This window comes from Rhopilema esculentum, chromosome 5 (assembly GCF_057945365.1).
Source record: "Rhopilema esculentum isolate cy_ngs chromosome 5, ASM5794536v1, whole genome shotgun sequence".
NCBI lineage: Eukaryota > Metazoa > Cnidaria > Scyphozoa > Rhizostomeae > Rhizostomatidae > Rhopilema > Rhopilema esculentum.
This window is the reverse complement of record NC_142819.1, coordinates 10269825-10294449: the sequence shown is the minus strand read 5'-3', so window position 1 is coordinate 10294449 and position 24625 is coordinate 10269825. Positions and strand designations below refer to the sequence as shown.

General features: G+C 36.5%; 2 protein-coding genes across 4 annotated transcripts; one reads left to right on the top strand and one right to left on the bottom strand.

Moving 5' to 3' along the window:
• Window positions 1-379: 379 nt before the first annotated feature.
• Window positions 380-13250, bottom strand: LOC135689520 (MFS-type transporter SLC18B1). 3 transcript variants are annotated; one of them, XM_065206770.2, is made up of 16 exons: window positions 12606-13245; window positions 11983-12078; window positions 11055-11128; window positions 10022-10169; window positions 9832-9900; window positions 9150-9243; window positions 8717-8785; window positions 7877-7950; window positions 7151-7249; window positions 6392-6483; window positions 4606-4701; window positions 4133-4207; window positions 3341-3407; window positions 2466-2492; window positions 2172-2227; window positions 380-1592 (listed from the first exon to the last, which is right to left on the bottom strand). In XM_065206770.2, the coding sequence occupies exons 1-16, from the start codon at window positions 12834-12836 to the stop codon at window positions 1577-1579; spliced, it is 1383 nt and encodes a 460-aa protein (XP_065062842.2). In that variant the 5' UTR covers window positions 12837-13245; the 3' UTR covers window positions 380-1576. The 3 variants fall into 3 exon arrangements, 2 of the variants coding, with proteins under 2 accessions (XP_065062842.2, XP_065062843.2); XR_010516526.2 differs by lacking the exon at window positions 380-1592 and having other exon boundaries at window positions 2182-2227; window positions 4602-4701; window positions 12606-13250; XM_065206771.2 differs by lacking the exons at window positions 380-1592; window positions 2172-2227; window positions 2466-2492 and having other exon boundaries at window positions 2499-3407; window positions 4602-4701; window positions 12606-13250.
• A 505-nt stretch (window positions 13251-13755) lies between these two features.
• On the top strand, window positions 13756-24536 carry LOC135689521 (platelet-activating factor acetylhydrolase). Its single transcript, XM_065206772.2, has 9 exons — window positions 13756-14249; window positions 18724-18913; window positions 19897-20008; window positions 20753-20878; window positions 21170-21261; window positions 21666-21808; window positions 22350-22377; window positions 22796-22944; window positions 23407-24536. The coding sequence occupies exons 1-9, from the start codon at window positions 13856-13858 to the stop codon at window positions 23520-23522; spliced, it is 1350 nt and encodes a 449-aa protein (XP_065062844.2). The 5' UTR covers window positions 13756-13855; the 3' UTR covers window positions 23523-24536.
• Window positions 24537-24625: the final 89 nt, after the last annotated feature.

The following is a 24625-nucleotide window of genomic DNA, read 5'->3' as shown; positions in this document are numbered from 1 at the left end:
TTAGACTGCACTTTATTAACACTGAAGTGACTAGTTAGGGTCAAAATATCAAAGACTATCTAACACCGGCACATTGGCGGTTGCAATGATTACAAATCCAGTAAAAGTAAGTAAATATCCACTTGCCCCTTTAGAAGTGGAGATCGGCCTTGGTGGGGATTGGGTTTGAGAGGATGTGGTGGTCAAGCGAAGTGCATCACTTGCATCGGCAGCCATTTTCTCAATTTCCTGGTAAAAATAACACCCCAATACCTTTATGAGTTGATAATCTCCGAGAAATAGCGAGTAGGGGGGGGGAGTTGCATTGCAAATGCCCCTAAACCCTCCATAACCCTGGCATTGTAGAAAACACAATCATGTCAAACAAAAATTCAGCAAATTATAGCATATGGGTTTAGCTTTATTATTTGGTAAATATTATCACTCTGCTTAATACATGTATATAAATAACGTCTCTATCTGTGATAGGCAGACGATGTATTACTTCGGACACTTTCAAACGGTCCGTAACATTTATTGTTATTAATTGCAATAGCCGCTGGAAGGTTAAATCAGTTCTATGATGTATCTCGTCAGCTTTGTAATCTGGGGGATACTCCCATATGAAAGGCAGCGAGGGGGGTGCCGCCAAAGTTAACATTACGAATCAATGCCACGACGCGATCACAGCTCAACAAGAAATATCGCACGACGGGGACAGACTTAAGAAAGCAAGTGTCATATTACCAATTAATCTGAAAACTATGTTGGTGATTTTTGAGTTAAACAAAGTCTGTAGCAGTTTATTTGAGCAAGCGAAAGTATTTCTGTTATTGCTGTTAATGATATTTTCCGACTAGGGAGGGTAAAAGGCGCCTTTTCAGCGAAAGCAAATCGTAATCACCAAATCGGCGTACGTCCTCAGAGAGTCATATAAAATTCGCACTGAAAGCCTAGAGGTTAAACCTAGAGCATGCTAAAACATCCATGTGCTCATACTCACAATCAGAGCGAATTAATCAGAAACCAACCTTGAGAAAGCAAAGATACATTAAGCGCCCCTACTGTCTATAAACTAATACCCGTTTGTTAAGTGGCTCGCCAGCTCGCTTGTCTTCAAGGCGTAGGTACCACAGATTGAAGGGACCTGAGCGTTGCTTGATAACTGTAATTGCTCGGCATTCTAAAACTTAACATTGCATGCAAGGTAGAAACAAAAGATTAAGGCTAGGAATATAAACAAGCTGTTTAAGCGGAAAGGCGATTAGCCGTTTAAGGCAAGGGGTTTTTCTGTATAGAAAGTTAGTTTCGTAAGGTGTATCGACTTAACGTTTGGTTTTCTTTTTTTTCGATGGACACATGAACATTCACCTTAATTGAGTATTCATTTCTGAACACGGTAGCATTAATAACTATTTGTAAATTGGTTAATTTCTCACACGAATATTGCTTTATAAATATAATTCAATTTCAGTTTGTTACTATTTAGGCCTAATTATCATCTTCTGTAGTTGCAATAAAATATTCAGGCATTCTGCAACGAAACGGGAACATGGCTTTCTTGTCTAAAGATGCATTGCTTCTTTCTTTCTTGGGCTTATGTGGTTATGTATCTATGAAGCAACAAAAATCGATGCTTAACTTCAGTGAAAAACTACAGGCTTTCTACAGCAAACAATGAAATGGTCAGTGTTGTGTTAAGCAGTTTAACAATTAAACTGATTACTGTCGAGACTTCTTGTATTCACATGTTCCAAACAGCATTACATAAAATCAAAAAATCAAAATGTTATTCAAATTGAGAAAATATTTGATTTACTAACAACGAGCGCCGTTTTCATTAACGGTGCTAAAAAGGGATGCTTAGAATTAAACCCGAGCTACATACATTAAATACAAAATTCATTGTGTCTAAATAAAAAACGACATGTTTTGGTTTATTTCGTCAATGATTAGCAAAGCATAACTTAGACGAAGTTCTCACAGAACTGTTTTAAAAAAACAAGCCACCAGAGATAAAAGTTATGTTATGTTATGTTATGTCATGTCATGTCATGTCATGTCATGTCATGTCATGTCATGTCATGTCATGTCATGTCATGTCATGTCATGTCATGTCATGTCATGTCATGTCATGTCATGTCATGTCATGTCATGTTCAGCATGATGTTCAGCATGATGATTTTACAAACCTTGTATACTTGGAGCTTCGTCTTTCACAAACGGTAAATCCAAAAGCTAGTAAACCCTTTAAAGTGAAAAAATCAATTCATTAATATGCAATGCATTTTGATCTTTACATCAACAAATGAGAAATAACACAATAAAATTTTATAACTTTACGTTGTATGGATAAAGCTGTAACGCTAAATTAATCATTGAGCAACAATGGGCAAAATCAAGTTCCTCTTGTAGTTAGACAGCTTTGCCATGTTATCATCTAAGGTCAATAAGATTGGCTGAGAAAATTTCGAAAGGAAACATACCACTAAACACAAAGAAAGTCCAAATATCTGAAAGAAAAATGAGACTGAAAAATCATTTTGTTGCATTAAGACAAAGATTAATGAAATACATCAACATAGCGAGTGATTTTCATTCCGTAAAATGTAATGTTAGGGAGGGAACGGTGTTGATGGGAGTCAAGAGAGGTCAAAGTTGTTTTTGACAATAGCTAGGTTTTTAAAGGAAACAGGATTACCAAACTCGGGGGGATAAAACATTACCATAAAAAGCGGAAGGACTAGATGTGAAATTTTTCCAGCTTTGATATAACCCAAACGCTTTAAGCAACAAATGTTAAAACGACGCGTCTAAAGTACTTTGTAAGGAAGTTACGCGTTCAATGGTTATGACAGAGTCCGCACAAATAACACTCCTTTCAATGGGATGTGGGGTTCACCTGGGGCCTGTGCGACAATTAAGAATTGACCTTCACTGGAGGGGGAGGGGGGGTTGACGTGCCTTTTGATTGCCGGGGTGTAGTTGGTCATGATGTTTGTTGGAGTTCAATGGCCGATTGGTTCCAGTAGGATTATTGGCTTTTTGGGTGTGGTCTTGAGTTTGGCAATGGATTTTTGTCGAAAAGTAAAGCAAAGTTACTTTATGATGTAAATTAATCTCAGCAATCGTTTTTTTCGCACTTCGAACTACTTTGGTTAGTAGTGTTTTCTTAATAAGCTGTACAATGTATAAACATCTACTGTAAGTGCTACTCTTGATTAGCATTCGAACTTCCATTCACGTTATAAATAACACAATGTACCTCACACTTAGTTTGGCTTTTGAGTGCATTTTTGATTTGATTGTATTTTATTCTGTAATTTTCTTAGGAAAACGTTTTTTTGCTGAAATATTTTACCGATGTGGCCCAGGCGAAACTAAGGTATTCCGCAAGCACTCCTCCCAGTGACGCTCCTGCAATGGCGCTGAAAGAGAAAGTAACTTGTAACGAAGAAAAGTTTAGAACTAATAATTAAATTTTTGAGGACAAAATGAATAAATGATCATCGTTAGTGATAAAATTTGACAGAAATTGATACTCTTAGGAAAAATCTAGGTAGCAAGGTTTACTATTAAACTGGATGACTCAAAAAGAATAAAATTGAATTGAGCAAACCTATGGCAAAGGAAATGTCAAGGCAACACAATTTTCTGCCAATCATTTTTGACTAAAATCACTAGTCAGATTATATATAGTCTGTACGTGACGATTTGACGACGATAAAAATAGAGTTGATCTTGAAAAGCGGCATGATAAGCAAAGACCAAAACCGATTTTAAAGAGAACGCAAAATTCAAAATGTTTTTGCTACGTACAAGAGTCACTCGTAGGTATACGTCGACTCGCATCTATTAAAAAACTTTCTAAACATTAGAAGACTATCACACTCTGAGGCACGTGGATGAAAAAAGCTGGCAATTGGTGTTTTCATCCGTTTTCAATTTTCAATCCTGGCACTGCGGCCTTCTTCAAAATATTGTTTATAGATCCAATAGATGATAATTAGACGTACAAAGACTGCCCAGAAAATATCATAAATAAGGTAAAATCTAGTTACAAAGTTCTATTTAGAAGCAGTAATATGAAAAAGTAAATCTTAAAGAGGACACACGAAGAAGGACATTTCTACAAACTCAATAGAATGATTACCCTATGTTTAACATTGAATTAAAGATGGATGCCAATACACTTTGTGTGGACAGATCTGACTCCAATCCATGTCGACTGAAAAAAAATCGATCCATAAATTTCATTCAAAGTTATATTCAACCTTTGTTTCTGTTTTCAAACAGAATTCAGCTTTTCTGCAGAACGGCATTAGCTAAGCCATGCATTAGGAAAAAGTTATGATTTGGGGGGAAAGAAACCTGCAAAGAAGCAAACCAGAGCTTCAATTTTTTTGTATTTATATATAAACACACTTGTATATATTGCTAACTGTTGTGTTAAATTGAATTAGAATAATATTATAACAACAGCTACAACAAAAACAGCAACAACAGCATAAACAACATTCGTCAACATGTGCTTTAATGATTGTCTTAAAGCTCTTTAATCGTAATGTAGACATGATTATCTTTGCTAAGCATAGTGGCTGAAAGATAAAAACGACGAATACTTGCTTTGCAGAAGCATTCATATCGGCTAGAGCAGGAACCAGAAGAAGCGCCAATCCAAAGCCGGCCAAAGCCAACGCCACGCAATTCAACCACAAAGCACTGCAATAAAAAATACGTCAATTCCCAAGTAATTTCTCAATGCTCTTAGTTTCTGAACAGCACCTAACCATTCGTACCAATATATCATGGCCTATCTCCTGGCACGGTTTGACCCGGGTGGCAAAATGGCGATCGCCACCCGGGCCCTTTGCCTTAGAAGTAACTGATGACGGGCCTTTTCCACTTTAAGAAGAAGCATGTTTATAATTTCTAATAAATTTTATTCTCTCTTTCACCTAAAATATCTACTGAAGTTCCACAACAAATAGAAAAATCACTTAAATAATAACAAATGTTAATGGTTATTTTGATATCAATATCAATAATAAATTCAGTGAGATCGAGGGTCACTGCAGATCGCACAACGAGCCACCGAACATAACAAAATATCATAACAAAATGAGATGAATATCAGTACCGTCTTTAAGCCACGTAATGAGCACTTAAATCCCGTTCGTTAGACGATTCAACAATCATGGGCCTAACATACATCCCTATCTTACCCCTGCCTTGCATCTCATCGTTTTATATATTCCCTGTATTTGTGCTGTGCTATACAGCATGAAGTATCTGAATTGGTCGCTCCTCGGCGTTTTGTGCATCTTTCAAATAACAAATACCTTCTGAATCCACATCGTTTTCGACGCTTACGTGATAAATTAAATACACGTTGATAATACAGAAAGACTGTTTGTCTTATAGTATTATGCAGTTTACAGTTCTTTTTTCACGAAATTCCCCCAAGTTATCTCTGCAAAATGTTTTGTCACTTAATCATATCAGTTAATTATTCGTAGTACCTCCTAAAACTGATTACAAATACTACCAGCAAATCATTCGACAGACAACTTAAGTGGCTGTTTCTTCAGTGGGTTTGGTCACTCAACCTCACCCTCATCCGGGCCCTTACGGCTTCAGAGCCACACTGCAGTTAGGATACCAGACCGCCGCTGCCTATATCCTCTAGCACAAATCAACATATATACTGTATCAATATTCGAATATGTATGCTTATACTACTGATGACCATTTATCTTTTCATTTATCCAACATCCTAAGTCCATACTTGTCTTCAAATCAATAAGTCGTCTAGCGCCAATTCTCCAAAAGATTTTTTCAATTTGTGGACCAAAGCGGATACCTATAATTCAGAATTCAGAAGTACTTTTTGTCCGACACTCGTCAGACTCCATGTTATCTATCATTTCCTTGCTATCTTCAAACTTTGCGATTCAAAAGGTTTATTTCACTGTAATAATTGTAATAGGCTTTTTCCACAATCCCCCTGAAAAGTAGCTATTCATAGCTACAAGTGCTACCGTGAACAAAGCTCAAAATGAAATGAAATGTAGAAATGTGAAGCTGCAGAGGAGTAATTCTGTAATTCTATGCAGTTTTTTTGAAGCGGGGATACACGAGTACTGAAGGGCACTTCGAATATTCCAATTCTTGCAAAACCTATTGCCTTAAAATATCTCGATTGCTTGCATCTCGTGATTTCGAAAAAAAATCAATCATGGTATAATAAAGAGCCTAACTCATAGAAAGGAATTCTAAACAAGAATGGGAAGTCTGTTTCATAGTTGTTACGTTTTTATGGGTGGCTACGCCACTGAATTGGTGATTGGCCTAGCCACCTACACGGGTCTTGCAGAGCTACTGTTACGTAAAAGTATGACGTTTCTCTCACCTAGGTATTATTGGTATGACTGGTGGAGGCCCAAGCAATGGAAACGTCAAACCACAGATAACTGCACCACTGCAAATAGAATACCTCGTATCCTGCGAAACAGCAACAAGAGTTTTTAATGTCACTTGCATGCGAAGTAACGAGAATAACGTCGATTCAATAAAAACAATTCCTCAAAGAATTTTGCATCAACAAAAAATTATATTCTAATTGAGGCACAGCAATACACCAGTGGCCAATTTTCTGGTGAACAAGTAATTTCCTAATTCTTCAAAGAAACAGGTGATCTCCTCATATTTTTGCATCTTTCTATTTTTTAAGATTTCAAAACTTTCGGACAAAAATTTCCTAAATGTCATCAGATTTCGAACAGCCATTGTTTTGGGTAACATTTTTTCTGTGAGATTTATCGTCCGAATCTGTTTTAGATTTAAAATATAATTATGTTCATCCGTCGTTTTAGATGAGGGCACATGGTTTAAATCTTTGTTTCCATACAAACTGCTTGTTCTTCTTGCATTCAAAGACAAATGCTATTTATCTCTTACTATCTTTTTTGTCAACCTTTGATGATCCACTAACCGGCCAAGAATTATTCTAAAACTAAAAACGAAGAATAGAAATGTTCCTAAGACTAAAATCCCACATAAATGAACAAAATATTGTACTAACGTATACATAGATGATTTTGATTTTACAAATATAAAGCATTCTTTAAACAAATTAAACTATCTGTAATCAGAGATACAAAAAAATTACCGTTTTATCGGCAAGAATACCCAGACCAGGCGCCGTGACTGCGTAAACTCCAGAGCCGACGAGGAAAACGAATCCGACTTGTAAGGTGCTTAACTGGAACTAAAAATCAATATCTTTTCAGAAGACTATGGCAGCCTAAATAATAAAACCTAATATTCTTCAACTATATTAAACAAATAAATTAAATTGCCAATTAAATACAGAGCCTATAATTTAAAATTTAGAATAATGGAATTTTGAAATATAGTAGATCAATGACATCATATGAAATAAAGTTTTATAACATCACAACGGAAAATACGCATTTCAAGCCCCGATGCCTTAACCAAAACCTGAATGAAGCATTTGGTAAACCATTTGTGTAAGCGGTCAAAAACAAGATTCCTGTGGCAGTTTGCTAATAAACTACCTAATAAAACTATGCAGCCAAAACCGCTTTTTTTTGCAATTCCAACTAGAAGGAACAAAACACAGACAAAAGACATCGAAACACATTCTACATACACAGCAAATATAAACTCATTTGAAACATGGCAACATTCCTATAGATCATGCTCACAATAAAACATGGCAACATTCCTTTAGATATCTAACAAACTTAACACACATTCGCTACTATAAAAAAGGAGAATTAATGGTGGACTGTATAGTCTTGATGCTTGCATCAAATGAGGGGTTTTTGCAGGACTTTACAAATAGGCAAAAGTTAGTAGCAATCGTACTTACAGAGCTTACTAAATGCTTCTGCAGAGTTGGGTCCAGAAAACTCAAACACATTCCACTGACAGCCACTAACGTTGCTGAAAAGAGTTCAATAATTCAACAAAAAGAACAACATTTTCCGGCTCACTAGAAATACTCATTAATACCAGCAAGAACTTATTCTAGGCAATATTTGTTGAGGTACCACAGCATACCTCACTTTCAAACAGCATGTCAATTAATGCTGCTGGTTTTTGACTGCAAACTATTGAATCGTCGCAACTCTAACAATATTCTGATGCACGAAAGGTTGCGTAGATCACAAAATCTTCTATTGTACCTGGTACATGAAACCTTCTTTAGCAAACAAAACCTTATTTTCTGGACGAAGCCTTGCATAGGGCATGGAGCCTTCCCAAGAACAGTAAATCTTCCCTAAAGCACAAAACTTCCCCTAGTGCATTAAACCTATCCTGGTGCACGAAACCTCCACAAGTGCACGAAACCTACCTGAGTGACCAAACCACCTTTAGTGCAAATACCTGCTCTGAAGGATTAAATCGTTCATAGTGCACGATACCTTCCCTAAAGCACCTCTGGCGCATGAAACCTCCTCGAGTGCACAAGTCCCCATGATGCCTATCAAACTTTTCTTATTTCGAAGAAAGGTTTCCTTAGCTGGGCAAAGTACAGCATTGCCAAGAATCGTTCAAATGCAGATTGACATTCAACTTTTACCATTAGCGGACTAAAGCTGACTCATTACACATAATATAACTAGAATATTTCTTGTTCGCGAAAGTCTTCAAAATGATAAAATCTTTCCAAAAACTAAGTAAATGTAGCAACGTTGAAGTAAATCACCTATCAGAAGAATAGCTGGGATTTTGACAGCTCTGAAGAACTTCTTCCTGCCATCTTGAGACTGCCTTCCTTATATAGAACAGATGAAAACGTTATTTATTTATTTTCAAAATAAAGCCAATAACTAAGAAATTAACTGGCAAAAAATGCTTGATGCAAATTGCAATCTCTCCAATTCATTAAATTGCCTAATAATTTAGTTCTTGAGATATGAATAGCGTAAACAATGCAATTTCTTTTCATTAATGCAAAAATCCCTCACTCATATGAGTTTTAATTACAGCCCTTTTTACAAGCATGAAACCAAAAACTTTCCCACATCAATTAACATATGTTGTATTATTCTAATTTCCAGAGTCAATTTCAACAATTTTTAATTGAACTATAAAGGAAAAGTATTGAGAGACTGGGCAAGAAATTCTTAATAGCTTACCAACATTAATTGCAGGCAGAATGAAGTACAATGGTAGCAATGTAAAGAGAGCTATACAACCAACAACCAGAAATGGAAGCTTGAAACCCCCTGCCTGAAATTGAGGCATTTGCACTTCACAAAATGCTTCAAATTCCATTATTCAAATTAAAATTCTGAATGTTTCAAGTTTTAGCTACAAATCTATTTTGACTGCTACATTTAAACTTTTGCTCCAGGCCAGAAAAAGCAGAGACATATGGCATATAACACTTCTTTAAGTAAAGTATAACAAAACAGATGGCGCAATAAGAATCCTTAAGCATAATTTAATAAAGCTTACTTTGATAATGGAGTGAGGCTTATTTAGATAATATCATGAGGCTTATTTGGATACGATGACTTGATGTGCAAATAAAACTAAAGTTTAACAACAGCACTATGATTACAGTTGCATCAAGAGTAACAGATTACAACATATGTCAGATACAAAAAACTTTAGACGGGCTTGAGGCCACAGGCAAAGATTTTTGAAAGAATATTTTATAAGTATAAAAATTGGATAAAAAAGCTACAGCATGAAGAACATTTTTTCCTGAGAGTTATTTCATTACACAAAGCTATATAATGAGTTGCAAATACCAGATCATGCAAGAAAGACAGCCTTTAATAAAGCAAAAATTTAACCACAAACAAAACATACATAATATAGTAAGCCACCAATAGGGGGACCAGCCATCATTCCAAAACCACCAAATGCTTCTAGGACTCCCTGAATGAAGCAGAATTTATAGTTAAAAGTGAATGTTAAAGGTTTACAACTAAAAAGCAGAAAGAAAGCCAGCTCAAAAAATATCTTTATTTGCAACAAGCATTGTCAAAATGGAACATACCACTGCAGGAGACATGTTGCTTTCAAATGTGTTTGTTAGCATCACCAGCGAACTTGTAGAAGTGGCACATCCTCCAACAGCACTAAGGGTTCTGACAACAAAACTAAATGCAAGAAAAACATCTTTTCTTGGCATTTGATGCACAAACCTGAAAAAGAACAAAAGCAAATTTTAAGATACATCTTGGTGAATTGAATTGAAAAGTGAAAGCTTTGCGCTATAACTAACAAAAGGCTCCTATTGATTAGAAGCTATGTCATTTAATCAAATACATAGCACTTAATCTACTTCTTATAAGAAAAAATTGATTCACAATTGAAAACAACTCATGTGAGTATTTTCAGACCTATAAAAGGGTGCACTTTGCTATTCCAGAAAAGGATACTGGCAATGCTGACAAAAACAGTACTTTCACAGCTATGACAATACATTCAGCTTATATGCTTAGAAAAAGATGTTGATTACTGTTGGTTGTGCCCCATTGCCTATTTATAAGGACAAAAGGGGGCATGTTGTTCTGCAGTCACTCCTTTTTTATGGAACAGTGATGGTGGGAACTGAACAGGACCAAAAGTGCAAATACCATAAATCCTCAAATTAGCCCCCTGGGGGCTTACTTATTTTTGATATTTTTGGATGAGGGCCTTTTTTAAGGGGGGCTTATATGTGGCTTACATTAAAAGACCTTGTTTATTTTAGTAGGAATTTCTTTATGAGCATTCAATTAATTATTAAAAAAAGTATGAATTTTTGCAGTAGTTCAATAAAGAATTCAAGGTAGCAGTGGGGGCTTATTCGAGGGGGGCTTATTGACAATTTGTAATTCTAGGGTGGGGGCTTATTCAGGGGGGGGGATTTTTAGACCGGGGGGGGGGGGGATTCTAGGATTTACAGTAGATATGAAGTCAATCTTCCTTACTTTGAAAATTAGTAGAAAATGTAAACAAACAACATTCTAGATAATTTAATTAACTCATAAGGAGGTTAGGCTGGGCTAACATGAAATTTAAATTAACTGTTTAACGTAAGTTACCCAAAAATTATCTGTGTTCCACCTTCCAGAATCAAACCAATTATTAGTACTCTTTTGGGACCAATGATTGGTATCTAAATAAAAAGAAAATATAGGAAAACAGCCAGACAGAATAACATAAAATTTAGCATTTGATGAAAAAAATTGAGCTTATCAGCTCAGAATAAACCTGACCAAAAAAATTATTTTCTGAGATATGATTCAGATCGTAAAAATTGTGTAAATGCAAACTAGTATGACATTGCATTAATTTCTAACCTTAAAATACCTTGTGACTTGGAGTTGATAAAATCTATTTTAAAAAGACATTTTTCAATAAAAATGTGTTAGTCATCAAACAATCTTGCAAGATAAAATGTTTCCTCCACAGAAAATTGTTCATGCTTGGATGAATTTTAATTGCTAAAGGTGTAAGGTTGATCAGAAAAACACCAGTGCCAAGTCATAGGGGTACTTGGTCCTTTCAAGGATGCCAGTCTCTTTGTGTTTGTTTAAAATGATATTTTTATGATTATGATTTAAATGATATTCACTAATTCTTGTGGGCTGATAACAGTTCACAATGTGGGTCTTGATAAGATCCAGCTTTGTTTATTCCGGCATTTCCTTTTAAAACCCCTACCATAACTGGTTGTTTGGCATTTCTGGATACACAATTAAACTTTATATCATAATTGCTTGAAAATATCTATATACCTGATGCTAAATGCCATATTTATTTGATTAAAAGCCACCCTTGTTTAAAAGCTGCCCTTGATTATAAGCTGCAACCACATAAACGTGCAGATATACTTGGTTTGAAATGATGGATGCAAAAACCACAGCTAAAAATCGAATAAATGTAGTATTAAACATTTTTTCCATAATTGCTTAAAAATCTCTATTTACCTGCCACTAGTTACTACTTAAGATATAAAAAATGGCCTACCAAAATGCCCATAATTGGGGAACCAATAAACATAGTCAGCGGAAAAACAGCAAAAACCAAGCCAGTTGCAGTCAAACTTACACCTTTTGATTCTGCCTGTTGATGTAAAATATGTAATAATTATTATTAACAGTTATTGAAGTTAATGACTAGTTAGAATGTGTTTTCTTAATCACTGACTCAGCTATTTTTATGCCTTGTATGCTCTAACTTCTAAAGAAAGAGATAAAATGTAGTGAGGACTACTAATTAAAAAAATTTGTTTAATGTAACTTTTGGGATTTTTACCATTACCATTTGACAAGTTGGCTTATCTACAGTACCTTGCAAACCTAGGGTGCGCAGAAAACATTTTGACCACACCTCCTCCTCTTGAAAAATTTATAAGACTATAATGATGCTATGCCATAATAGTGGGTTGATGACTTTGCCTTGGCCTTACCTCCCTGTTCAGTTCTCTTTTGACACCTATTTAAAAAAGAATCAATGCAAGCATTCAGAATAACACAAGAACAGCAAGCACGCCTCTAACCTCTTTAATCATGCCCTCGAAGTCTTAACTTTCTGTGATGTTTCAAAAACAGTTGATTGAAATGAAATTATAACAAAATAAAAACAAATACCTCCTTTGGATAGAATGGAGCAATCATGGAGAAAGAACAGGTCGATATGAACCAGTACACGGACAGGCAGACCAAAATAACATATTTCTTCCACCGCGAAACCAACACACCTCTTGACAAATCGCCATGTTTCGGTTCGGATCGCACCTCTTTTTCTGCGCACTCTTCGGAAGAAAAGGAGCATGTAGGAATTTCAACATTTTCAAACGAGCTGTAAGATATGTCTCTCATCGTGCCTCTGATTTCTTTCAACGGAAGTTTTCGTTTTCTTTCCACGGACTCGATGCATTGCTGCTCTATACATACCACAATTAGGGGTCATGACACCAAAACCGCAACAGTTCAGCTTATACATGATTACATACAATAATGTCAGCAACGGAATTGTGGAAGCTGTTGTTGTTGCTTCCGTTTAATTTCGAGGAATCGAGTTCTTAAGTGTGACGTCATATGACCTTTGTTCTGGGAATTGTTTACTTTTTGCTTTATAATCTGAATGAACATCATGAATAATTTCCTTTTAAACATTAGTCAAAAAATATTACCAGAAAACGGTTTAGTTAAGTTGGAACGAGTTACTATATTTCGATTTTATAACTTCTTGAATGCTTGATTGAATTTACCCTCTAGCAAAGAAAGCGATAATTATGCAACAGATTCACGCATGAGTGTTCTATCTGTTGGCATTGCTGCACGAGTTATCCCTCATACATAGGCTGTTGGGATGTTGGGGGCCAAGATCTATTTAAAAGACTCATAACCAAAGATTTTGCAAAAAGTTTCTTTGTTTGCAAAATGCTACTATCTGTTGAAATATACTGAAATTTTGAAGTTAAATTTGAAGCTTAAATTATTGAAAAGTTGACATGCAGACTTGGACAAAAGAATACTTGAAATTTGTAGGCTGACATGTTGACAGCGACATATCCTAAACTTGGTTGCAAACCTCTTGTAGAGCTTCTTGAATGAGACACAGAAGTCCTCGCAGAAGTCTAGTGTTGACATTGACATATAATCAGTTCACTTGTTTGTTGCTTAGACATCTTGATATGAATAGCCGTTTTAAAAAGTTGATAGTATTATTTTTGAGGCCTTCTTTGACCAGACATCTTTATTGAGAAAAAATTAAAATAGGTACACACCCCCTTTTCAGTACGAGGCTAAGGATAACGCTTACAAATGGCGGCAACAATATTTTTTTGGACTTTAACCCGGCTGGCGGAACTAGTCGATCGGATTTCGTAAATTAAATGTACTGTTTCCAACGAGCCACGGGAAGTAAGAATATTTTATTTGGAGCCCTGCTGTACACACGATCGCTATCCTTTTTTAAAGGGCTCCACCAAATCATGGATTTTATTCCTCCAAACAAAGGCCAGTATGAAGTCGGCTGTACAGATTTAATGACAACGAGTTCTTTCAATTTAAACACTGATGATGTAGCACAGAATTTGCAATTCGGCAGCGAAAATGCGAAAGAAATACCAGGCTACTTTATGCGGTTTTTTTACCCAACTACTAAGGAGTCTGCAAATACACATGAACGAGCAAAGTGGATACCAAAGGGCCTTTATGCAGATGGCTTTTTGGACTTTGTGCATTTGCCAACTTTTATACTTGGCAGGATTGCTCGTTGGCTTATGGGTAAATACATTTGTCAGCTATCCATTGACAGCTAAATTAATAGTTTCTTTGTTGATGCAAAGCTTGCGATCTGCAAATATTCTGTTGCTTTCTACTAAAACTCTGATTTGAAAATTCTTAAACTGAATGATTTGTTTGAGTTAAAGTTGCTTACATTTGTTTATGAATCTGTGGACATGATTTCTCCTGTCCTTTATCACAATTTTTTTGCAACTTTGACATCTGTTCATCACTATGATACAAGACAAGCCTCCAAAGGTGATATTTTTATGACTCAAGAAAATACCCTGCAATATGGTTTAAAATCAGTTAGATCGACGTTGCTAAAACGAGGAACAAGCGGAACAACCCAGTAACAAGCGGAACAACCCAGTAACAACCCAGTAACAAGCGGAACAACCAAGGAACAAGCAGAACAACCCAGGAACAAGCGGAAATGTGAATTAATTGTTTAGTAAATACCACATGGGGGCGTTTATAATCCAACTCTCTGAAGTTCGTGTGGGCTAGAACTATCAAGAGGCCGTCAATCATGTCTTCGTCTGTTTCGGAGGCTTTGTGAATTTGCCAACGGACAGAGAGAATCTATCGACCCCGGATCGGGACGAAAAATAAATAGTAAAGCATGCCTATACATTCGATCACAACAGACACACTGTTGCAAATAGATGTGCATGCCATAGTGTAAATCTGTACATGTAGCCCTGTTGCAATCACATTTTTCAGGCCCGTCGGAGCCGGGGGGCTTGGGGGGGTTTCTGAAGCCCCACCAATAATTGTCTTACTGTAGTATGTTTCCTTTATAACAATGTACTGCATGGGAAGGAATACAATGGGCAACCTCTTACAACTTATAATTTGGATTAAAGAAGAGGTTTCCGCCTCAGTAAAAATGATTCTAGGCAAACCATCAGTTTCCTGGTTCCTGGATTTTCCGACTTTTATCCCACGACAGGGCATGATTTTTCTTGTAGGCACATCAATGTCATTTTTCTCCCCAGGCGATTGAATGGCGCAATATCGTGAAATTTTGATGGCAGGGTGACAAACACGCAACCAATGCTTGGCGTTTCCATCATCATCATAAAAAATTAATTTATCTAAATAAACTTAGTTGAAGAGCCATAATACACTCTAAATACAATCATATCTAAGTACACAAAATATAACGACATCAGAACTGAAATAAATAAATATTTTGACATATCCAGATATTCTTATTTTTATCTAGCTTTAAATTCTTTCCTATAAAACATAGCAAGTAGATAAACATAGAAAATTTCCAGAAGACCAGAGGTTTTCCGACAAAATAGGAGTCTAGCTCGAGGGGCAAATCACTCCAAGAAAATCTTGTACACCTTTCATGAAAATCCTATTGTTTTATCTGAAAATCCCTAGAAATCCTTAAGTTTTGGTAAAATCTTGTACGCAATTTTCAAGAGTGAATTGTCCCTCGGTCTAGCTCTACAGGGTTTTGTTGCCACCCTCTGATGCCCTCTATCTTAGCCACTGCCGCCAGAGCAGTTTGCCCAGCATATCTATTTTAGCAACCAAAATAGCCCCCAGAGCAGCCACCATTTTCAAAAATTTCTGGGGGAGCATTCCCCATACCCCTTTAGGCATGCTTCACTATTTATTTTTCGTCCCGATCGGGGATCGATAGATTCGATCGTTGGCAAAATCACAAAGCCTCCGAAACAGACGAAGACATGATTGACGGCCTCTTGATAGTTCTAGCCCACACGAACTTCAGAGAGTTGGATTATAAACGCCCTCATTTGTTTTTTACTAAACAATTAATTCACATTTCCGCTTGTTACTGGGTTGTTCTGCTTGTTCCTGGGTTGTTCTGCTTGTTACTGGGTTGTTACTGGGTTGTTCCGCTTGTTACTAGGTTGTTCCGCTTGTTCCTCGTTTTAGCAACGTCGTCAGTTAGATATGCAGATCCTGGAACAACATTCCCAACGTCATCAAACAATCTACTACAGTTACAAATTTTCGCCGGAAACTAAAATTCCATCTGTTCTCCACCAGATACCAACAATAGAATCTTTTGTAATGTCTTCTTAGGACTATGAAGATGTCACTATAAGCTGCTCTGTGTGGGGGTGTGGGATGGATGGGGATGGCTGTCGGGCAGTCTTTGTTATTTTCTTTTCTGAGGGAGTGGAGGTTGTGTGGCAGTTGTTCTCGTTGGTCCTATGGCTCCCTCCTCGGCAGCATGTGGTGTAAATACCAATTTAATAGATTTTTACCACAGGGGGTGCTCTCTCCTTGATTAGTCTATCTTTTGAGAGAGCTCCTCCTTTAAGAGTTTCCTGCATGCAAATCTCCTTCGTTTTTATAAAGTCATCTATATTTTTTTCTTGTTCTCTATTTCTCTCATTGTATGTAATTTATTTCATCTTTTGTAACCTGTTGCTGTATTTTAAAAGATTTGTATGTATGGATTTTCAAAAATGAAATGAACTGAACTGAACTGAAAACTGAAACCCATCAATCCATCTATTAGTTTACTAAAACCTCTCAATTTTTCTTCTCTTTTCATATTCTGTTTCTTGATGGAACAAGCTCTATTGACCTGACAAGAACATCATTGACATAAGTAGACCTTTACAATGTGAATAAATCTCAGGATTTTGTATTGCTATCTTGTTTTAGTATGGTTTCTAACTCTGGTTCGTAGCCAAGGGGTAGCAGCACAGGTGGCAGCACATGTGGCAATGCCTCCCTGGATCAAGACAGAGAATACTAGCTGTTTGCCACCCTGATAACTTTGTCTCTAAATTTTTTAGGGACTTTTCTTCTTCATTATCATTAGATTGCCATGACAATTCAAGTCGAGCTACTACTGACGGAAGGAAAATTGTTTATTGCGGTCTCTGATTATCCATTTAGGACTTAAGATGGTGCTTGGCGGTCAAAAAAATTTTGCTGCTAAGCAAAAACTTGAAAAGAAATATTGCTGGAACATCTGCCTGCAACAGGTTTGGGGAGTTTGCCACCCCTTCTCCACAGGCCTGGCTACATACTTGTTCTAGCTGCTAGTAGAATTAAGAAATAAAGTAAAAAGATTTCTTATTTGATCACAATCGTAGCATTACAATTACTCCTCCATTTCTGGACCCTTCTTCATTCCACATCCTTGTGCTAATGTCCCTAGATTTCGGTTTAGGTACATATTATGAAACAGATTTTTATTACTAAAGCACCATAACTGATATGGATGTTGATTGGTCAAAGACAGAGGGCTGCAAAACCTAAAAAATTCATTTGTCTGGGGGGAGCAAACCTGAAAAACAAGCAACTTTGTCTGACGAAGGATAAAATTTACCAAACCAAATTGCTTGAAACTGTGTTTTAACTGACAATTAGCAACAGCTGTAGGGTTCTTGTCCTCCCCCCATTACCCTGCAATTTCTGACCCTGGTCAACAACAACATCTAATGTAAGCAACCAGTATAATGAAGCTAGCTTGGCATACTTGTTGGCAAAGTAACCATAAAAACTAGCAAGGTTTGCAAGGTTAGTACTCAAATTAGCCCCGGGTGTGGTGCTTCCCAAAGGAATATTCTTTAAGGAGAGGCAAGGATGGGTATTGTCATGATTACAATATTTTTCTATGGTACATGATTTGGGGTTGCTTCTTGTCTAGTTTTCTACCAGGGCCCTAAAAAAAGTGGTTGTTGCAAGACTGATGGTTGAAAGAATGGTCTTCTGGTTATCAAATCTGGTTATCAAAACCAGGCCAAGCTATCTATATTTATTTCATAGGTTATTCGAAACAATACTGTCTTAACCAATCAGTGTTGCAAGGTCATGGAACATGTGCATTAATAACAGTATTCACACAGCTGTTCTGTCTGTGACCAAACAACTCTTGAACTTCCCGTCAGGGCTTCAAATGATAATGCACATGTGCAATGACCCTGAAACAGGAGCTAGTGCATGGTCTAGAAGAAGGGCATGATTCATCTCCAAACAAAAGAGGATTGGGGAATTCTCTGCTAATAAGCCTTTTAGGGTTCTGCTGTCTTTTCTATCTTTTTTAATATAGATCTTTTAAGCCTTTTAATTCATTGTCCAATTCTTCTAACTTGAGTGAGATCTCTCAGCTGAACACAAGTGGAATGGTCCATGTTGTTTCTAATCCTTCTTTTTGTATCACCTTTTATATAAAGGATTTTGATGAAAATAACTGTTCACATGTCTAGGTCGCGGTAGCGTGCTTGATGCCGTGTAAGCAGAGTTGTGAACGCTTTTTGTGTTTAGAACAGGGCGGTTCTAAGTTGCTATTTGATGGATTTAAGGTAGTTAGAGAAACCCTGTTTAAAATCATTGATTAGTTAAGACCATTGTAAGATTTGTGCAAATTGCTTCCTCTGTTGTGTACCTCAGTTTTGTATGCCATGCATAAAGGTTTCTATGCATAAATACTTCTTATGCAGCATTCTTGTTTTATGTTTTACATCAGGAGATGCCAAGATGCATGCTTTAGAAGATGCTCCTTTGCTGAACATAACAGATGATAGTCACAACCAAAAAAGTCACAAGTTTCCAGTTGTTATTTTCAGCCATGGTTTGGGAGCAAACAGAACTTGTTATTCCTCATTTTGTTCAGACCTCGCTTCCAAAGGTTTTTTTGTTGCTGCAGTGGAACATAGGTAAGCAAATGATTTTTCATATTTAATGCTTTCTACTTTTAATTTCTGTAAATGAATCCTCTGTGAAATTAAAGCCAATATTTCCTCTCTTATTTATTTTAATTTTTACCACAAAACCTATAAATGAATTAGCTTTTCATAGGTATGCCAAGCAGAAATCACAACGCGTGTATGATTGTAATAGTGTGGGGCATTTAGTGAATCATCCTTTGTAATAGTGAATTTAAGCTACAAGGATTGAAGAAGTCTTAGATAATGATTCGATTTTTGTGCCTCACCCTTCAGGTGACTGGAAAATTATTGATGTTAAGGTTACGGTAATCGTTTTCTGGATAAAAACATTCATTTTTTGATTATTTTACATCCAAGTAGCCGAATGTTCAAGGCACACAATGATACCAAATTTGAAACTAACAGACATTTTGAAAACGAAGGTTTCCATAATTTCTTTGTCAAAACTTTTAGTTAAGGTCTGAAAATCTCTTGACCTGTTAAGCCTATCGTTGCTTTGCATTGAGATAATTCTTGGCTTTAACTTTTTCATATTGTTTAGATATCATAGAGCCATGTAAATCCCGTCTATACTCTTGGTTTATAGTTAAACAATTTCGAAGTCTGTTCCTTCTTTTTTTAAATATACCCTTATGAAAATACCCCCTTAGCAACATTATTCAGCCCCTAACAACAAGATGCAGAAGGTAAGAAGATAAATAAAGTTATTGCATTATTTTGTACTCCTGACATCCAAAAATGTTTTTACCGAATAGGAGTAAACATTGCCCAAGAACATAAAAATTTGTTCCACCTCCTACACCCCATGGTAAGTCCATCCCTGTTTCTTTGATTGATTGAATGAGGAAAAATAAGTTTATTTACAATTGTTTTTCTATTCAAGGGTTCAAGAGCTGCCTTGATGCAGCAGATGTAAAAAATGTCCTTTTGTGTCTCAATTTACTTTAACTTAGAGCTTGAACATGTTTCAGAGACCACTCTGCGTCTGCAACCTACTATATAGATGACAATAAAGAAGAGAAGACTGTTCGATTTAGGAAACTAATAAAGGGAGAAGATGAGTTCAAACTGAGAAATGGCCAGGTATGCTCTTATTCTCAGACTGCTTTGAGTTGGACAAGAGGGAAATTACCTTAGAGCAGTTACCTTTTAGGCAACTACCACAATAACTATTATGGGGACCTTATGTGTTTTCACAATCACTCATTAGTTTCAAAGTAATTTACAAGTAGCTTTTCAGAAGCCTTAAACAAATATGCTGATTCTGTTTCGTGAAGCTAAATTCTGAACTGCATTTCACAGCCATGTAAAGTTTTTCAGACAGCCTTCGTAGACTGGGCAAAATTTTTTCAATCGACAACATTTTGGGCGTATTACTTCAAATTAAGTGAAAAGCTTGCCTATTATTCTTATTGCTTATTGATGAACCTTTTGGTCCTGTTGGAAAACTTTTTGACCTATAGATGAGCTGTTTGTTGGGCTGTAGGCTATCTTTATTGACCGTTAGATAAACGGAGAATGGCTAAAGTCTAGTCTGGGGGCTGTCGGTTTCGTATGGACAGACAGAAAAGCCTCTGATATACCAGACCTGACTGCTACCGATATAAACCTTTTGAACCTCTGAACTAGCAGACCCGACTGCTACTTTCTTTCATCTTAAGAAGCAATCAAACCCCAACATTTCATAGATACTGATGTAGCATTAACAACCATCGTCATCACTTCTGCAGTTGCAGGATGTATGTACTGACCAAGACTAGAGCTGTTTCTTTTTGTACTAACATTAGAGAGCCTGACATCATGTTACTAAAGCTCGCTTTGTTACAGGTAACCCAGCGTGCATTTGAGATGTCTGCTGCACTTTCTATATTAACGATGCTGAACAGTAATACAGGACAAAATTCTGAGAACCTAAACGTGCTAAATTCAGGGTTTGATTTGAGTTCTTTGCAGGTGAGACTTATGAATACTTGCATATGTTTTCGTGTGACTTCGCGTGCTTACACTCAGTCTGTTATAATGAAGATAAATTTAACCAGTTTAAGCATACTGATGGGGACGCAAGAGGATGTGGGCCTTGCCTCCCCTCCCCCTCAATGGCAAAAAATTGCTTGGAAAAGGGCGTTATCAGGTGTTCCAGTGGATGTGGATCACCATTTTCCCCTCACTCAACTTGCCTTTGCCCTCCCCTCAATCTTACCACCCTGGCTACGTCACTGAATTTTACCTTTGGTCATTTTCTAGGGTTCACTAGATTTCGAGAAGGTTGCTATAGCTGGACATTCGTTTGGAGGATGTACCTCGTTGAAGACATTGGCAGAAGACAAGCGTTTTCAGTGAGTCCCAATCATTATTCAGTTACCCTTGTAACGAGTTCTTTGTATGAACTGGAAGACGTTTTTGTACGAACGATCTCTTTATGAAAAGGCTTTTTTCCCTATATACCAAACATGTTGCTATCAAAAGATCATTGAAACACCATTCGCTGTCTCTACCTAATGATAAGTTTCTGGATATTACTTCTATATAAACCTCTGTACTTTCTTTTTAACACACGCCATAACTCTACGAGCAAGTTCAATAGATATGTTGTTTACTCAACTTGAACACTTTCTCTTCTGTGGAATTATATATTTACAATCTCACAGCAAGCTGCCAGTTAAATGAAAATATGAAGCAGAATTTATTATGAGATATAATCTGCTTTCACACAAGTGAAGTCCATATCTTTGCTTTTTAGCTGCGCTGTTATTCTTGATGCATGGATGTTTCCTTTGGATAAAAATGTTTATGGAAAAGTAGAGCAGCCTGTCCTGTTTATAAACTCGGAGACATTCCACTGGAAAGGAAATATAAAGAAAATAAGTCAAATTATTGGAAACGGTAGGAAGTTTAACAGTTTAACTATTGAACAAACATTTTTCGCAATAGAGAAATTCAAACTGTTAAATTGTTGCCTCTTGCTTCTTCTTGTATACCTAGGTATTTCAAGAACAATTATTCTTGATGCATGTTATACAGAGTGGGACTAATTCTGTAATTTTTGTTATTGCTGATGTTGATTACTAATGAGCAATTTGTAGGAAATTCCTGCTGATTTTATGTATAACTTTTTATGTTTTGTCTGCATACTGTTTGGTTGTGTCGATCTCTTCAAACCATTTACCAACATGCAGGCTGTCTGCATGGATCATTAGACCAAGGGAAAATATCAGATAAACTGAAAGATGTATGTTTAGAGAAAATGCTCACAGCTGTCTCGCCTTTTAGATGGTCTGCTCTACTAAGATCTGTTACTCTTTGCCGGTCTTGGGTAGGTATCTTATGCTTCAACCCGGCGAAGCGTAGAAGAGCCTGAATTTTCGGAAAGTTTTAATTATTAGACTTCCTTACGTTAATACGAAATGAATTTTGTTTCCTACAGACGAACAAAAGCAGATGCTGACAATCAAGTAAGCCTCAAAATTCATTTTCCTTACGGCATCTTTATTACATTCATTTTTCTCGGTTTTTATTTGTTACCATAGGCTCTTTCGTTTTGAAAGATCTTTTCTCTGCCTTAATTTTTGTCTACTTATTTCAAGTTTGCTTAGATAGTTTTTTAAGCACGAATCTACACCGGAGGTTGCTGTCGATTTGGGAGATTTATTTCGCTCCGACCGAGAAACCACCCTGTCATCAACCAATAAACGTTGAGATCTGGTGCAAATTACGAAATGCTAATGATGCAATAAAGTGAAAAAATTAATTAACTTAGTCTGCTCTAGTTAGCTTGTATAAGGTATATTTCATACCCACGTAATCACCCGCGGGAAGACTTATTCCCTGCAGGAGTCACATCTTGATATGGTTTTGTGTTCATTGTATCAGGGGAACTGGACACCACAGCCAATGCGACATTCCTTCGATCATACCAAAATGGATACTGACTGTGTTTCGAATGAGTGCAACGATGAGCCAAGACCACGCTATAGATCTACAAAGGAGTCTAATGACGTCATTCTTCTTTAAACATCTAAGTAAGTTTACATTCTCAGCTGTCAGCTGTATTTGATATCTAGCAACTCTTGATTTGATTCTTGCTCACTAGAGAAGAGGCGTTACACTAGGGTAGGGGTAAAACGAGGCTTTGGTGTTTGTCGCCATTTTTCAGAGAGATGATGTCAGAAATATTTTACCCTAAGGAATAAAGTGAAACATTTTAGCCTGAATTTGTACAACATAGTGTTTAGAAATTGACTGTTTTAAATTGCAAATCTGAGTTGCACGATAATGCGAACATCACGATTAATTCTTCATCATCTTGAATTTTATGCTGTTTGCAGTTCTACAATCTTGTGGACGAAAAATTCTTCAGTATGCTATGCCTCCGTTATTTCGTGCAATCTTCAAACGATTATGATAGCGAGGATTGATTAATTGGATCATGATAATCAAACAGGGAACACCTCCATTCTAATAAACGTTCTTGTTCTTTTCAGATCTTGAAAAAACCAAAGAGCTTGAATGCGAAGGAACAGTTGCGGAGGCGGTCATTGAGGGAACAAATTTAGAAATCACTGATGAAGAGAGAGAGAGTTGGTACTATAAAAGTTAATAAGAAATAATCGTTTTCTTAGTTTAAATGCAGGCTAGAGTTGGTTTTGATACTTAAATTTGTCTAAGCGATCAACTTTGAACAGTAAAAAATGGTAGATCTTTTATAGAATATTATGAAGAGTTAGGTTTGTAAACAACACGAAAAGCTACTGATAATTTTTGAAAAGCTATCATTTCATTTCATTTAAAACTAAGGAGGGTAGCCCTTGGTAAGAGAAAGCGGAATCTTGGTAAAAGATATCGAGCAATATTGTTTTCTCGGGTGTAGGTTTTGTTTGAAATCAATTTGAAATTCAAAGACAATTGTCAATTTAGCTTATTGCTTTCATTTTTCCTTTGACTCTATATAAAGTTTTAGCTAATTTTTTTTTTGAAATTTTAGACACAGCCATCCCCCATCCCCCCCCCTCCTCCCCTCCTCGTTATAGAAAGTTTTCCTGGCCATGCTTTTTCTGTTTTTCAAGCTAAGGAATTAATGAGTTGACTTTGGTGTTGCGATTGTGCCACTTAGTAACAGAGAAATACTGTAGTCCAATCTTCCCTGTAGTTAAGTAAGGGTTGCGTAGCGTAAAGAGTCTATATGAATTTTATAGCAGTATTTGCTTGGCATGCCTAGAAAGAGAAATCCTCGTCATTGTTTAATTTAGATAATGTTTGTGTAAATGTTCATCGAAGATTTTAGAGCACTATCTTAGCTTCTGTTGCATTTAACTTCCTCTCCTCCTCCTTCTTCTTTCCTCAAGTCTGATTACAATATGCTCACTGAAAAAATACTTGTTTATTGGCTGCAACAAGATTGCCGCAATAACATTGACATTTTATCAAAGTTAAACATGTTATATTCTAAATAAGTCGTCAACGTGTAACCTAACTTGAAAAAAGATTCAAGAAGAACGATGTTATAAACGTTGCCAAGTTGACTGAACAAGCATTCAAGAAGCATATGAAACTACAAACCGCATCCCGTGTAAAATGCGAATTTGATGACGCCACAATGAAGAACATTTGATCAGATCTTTCACCTTGTTTTACTTGTTGTTCCTCCCACCCACTTGGCCGAAGTGAAAGTTCCCGCCCGTTCAATCGACTCGTTAGATTAGT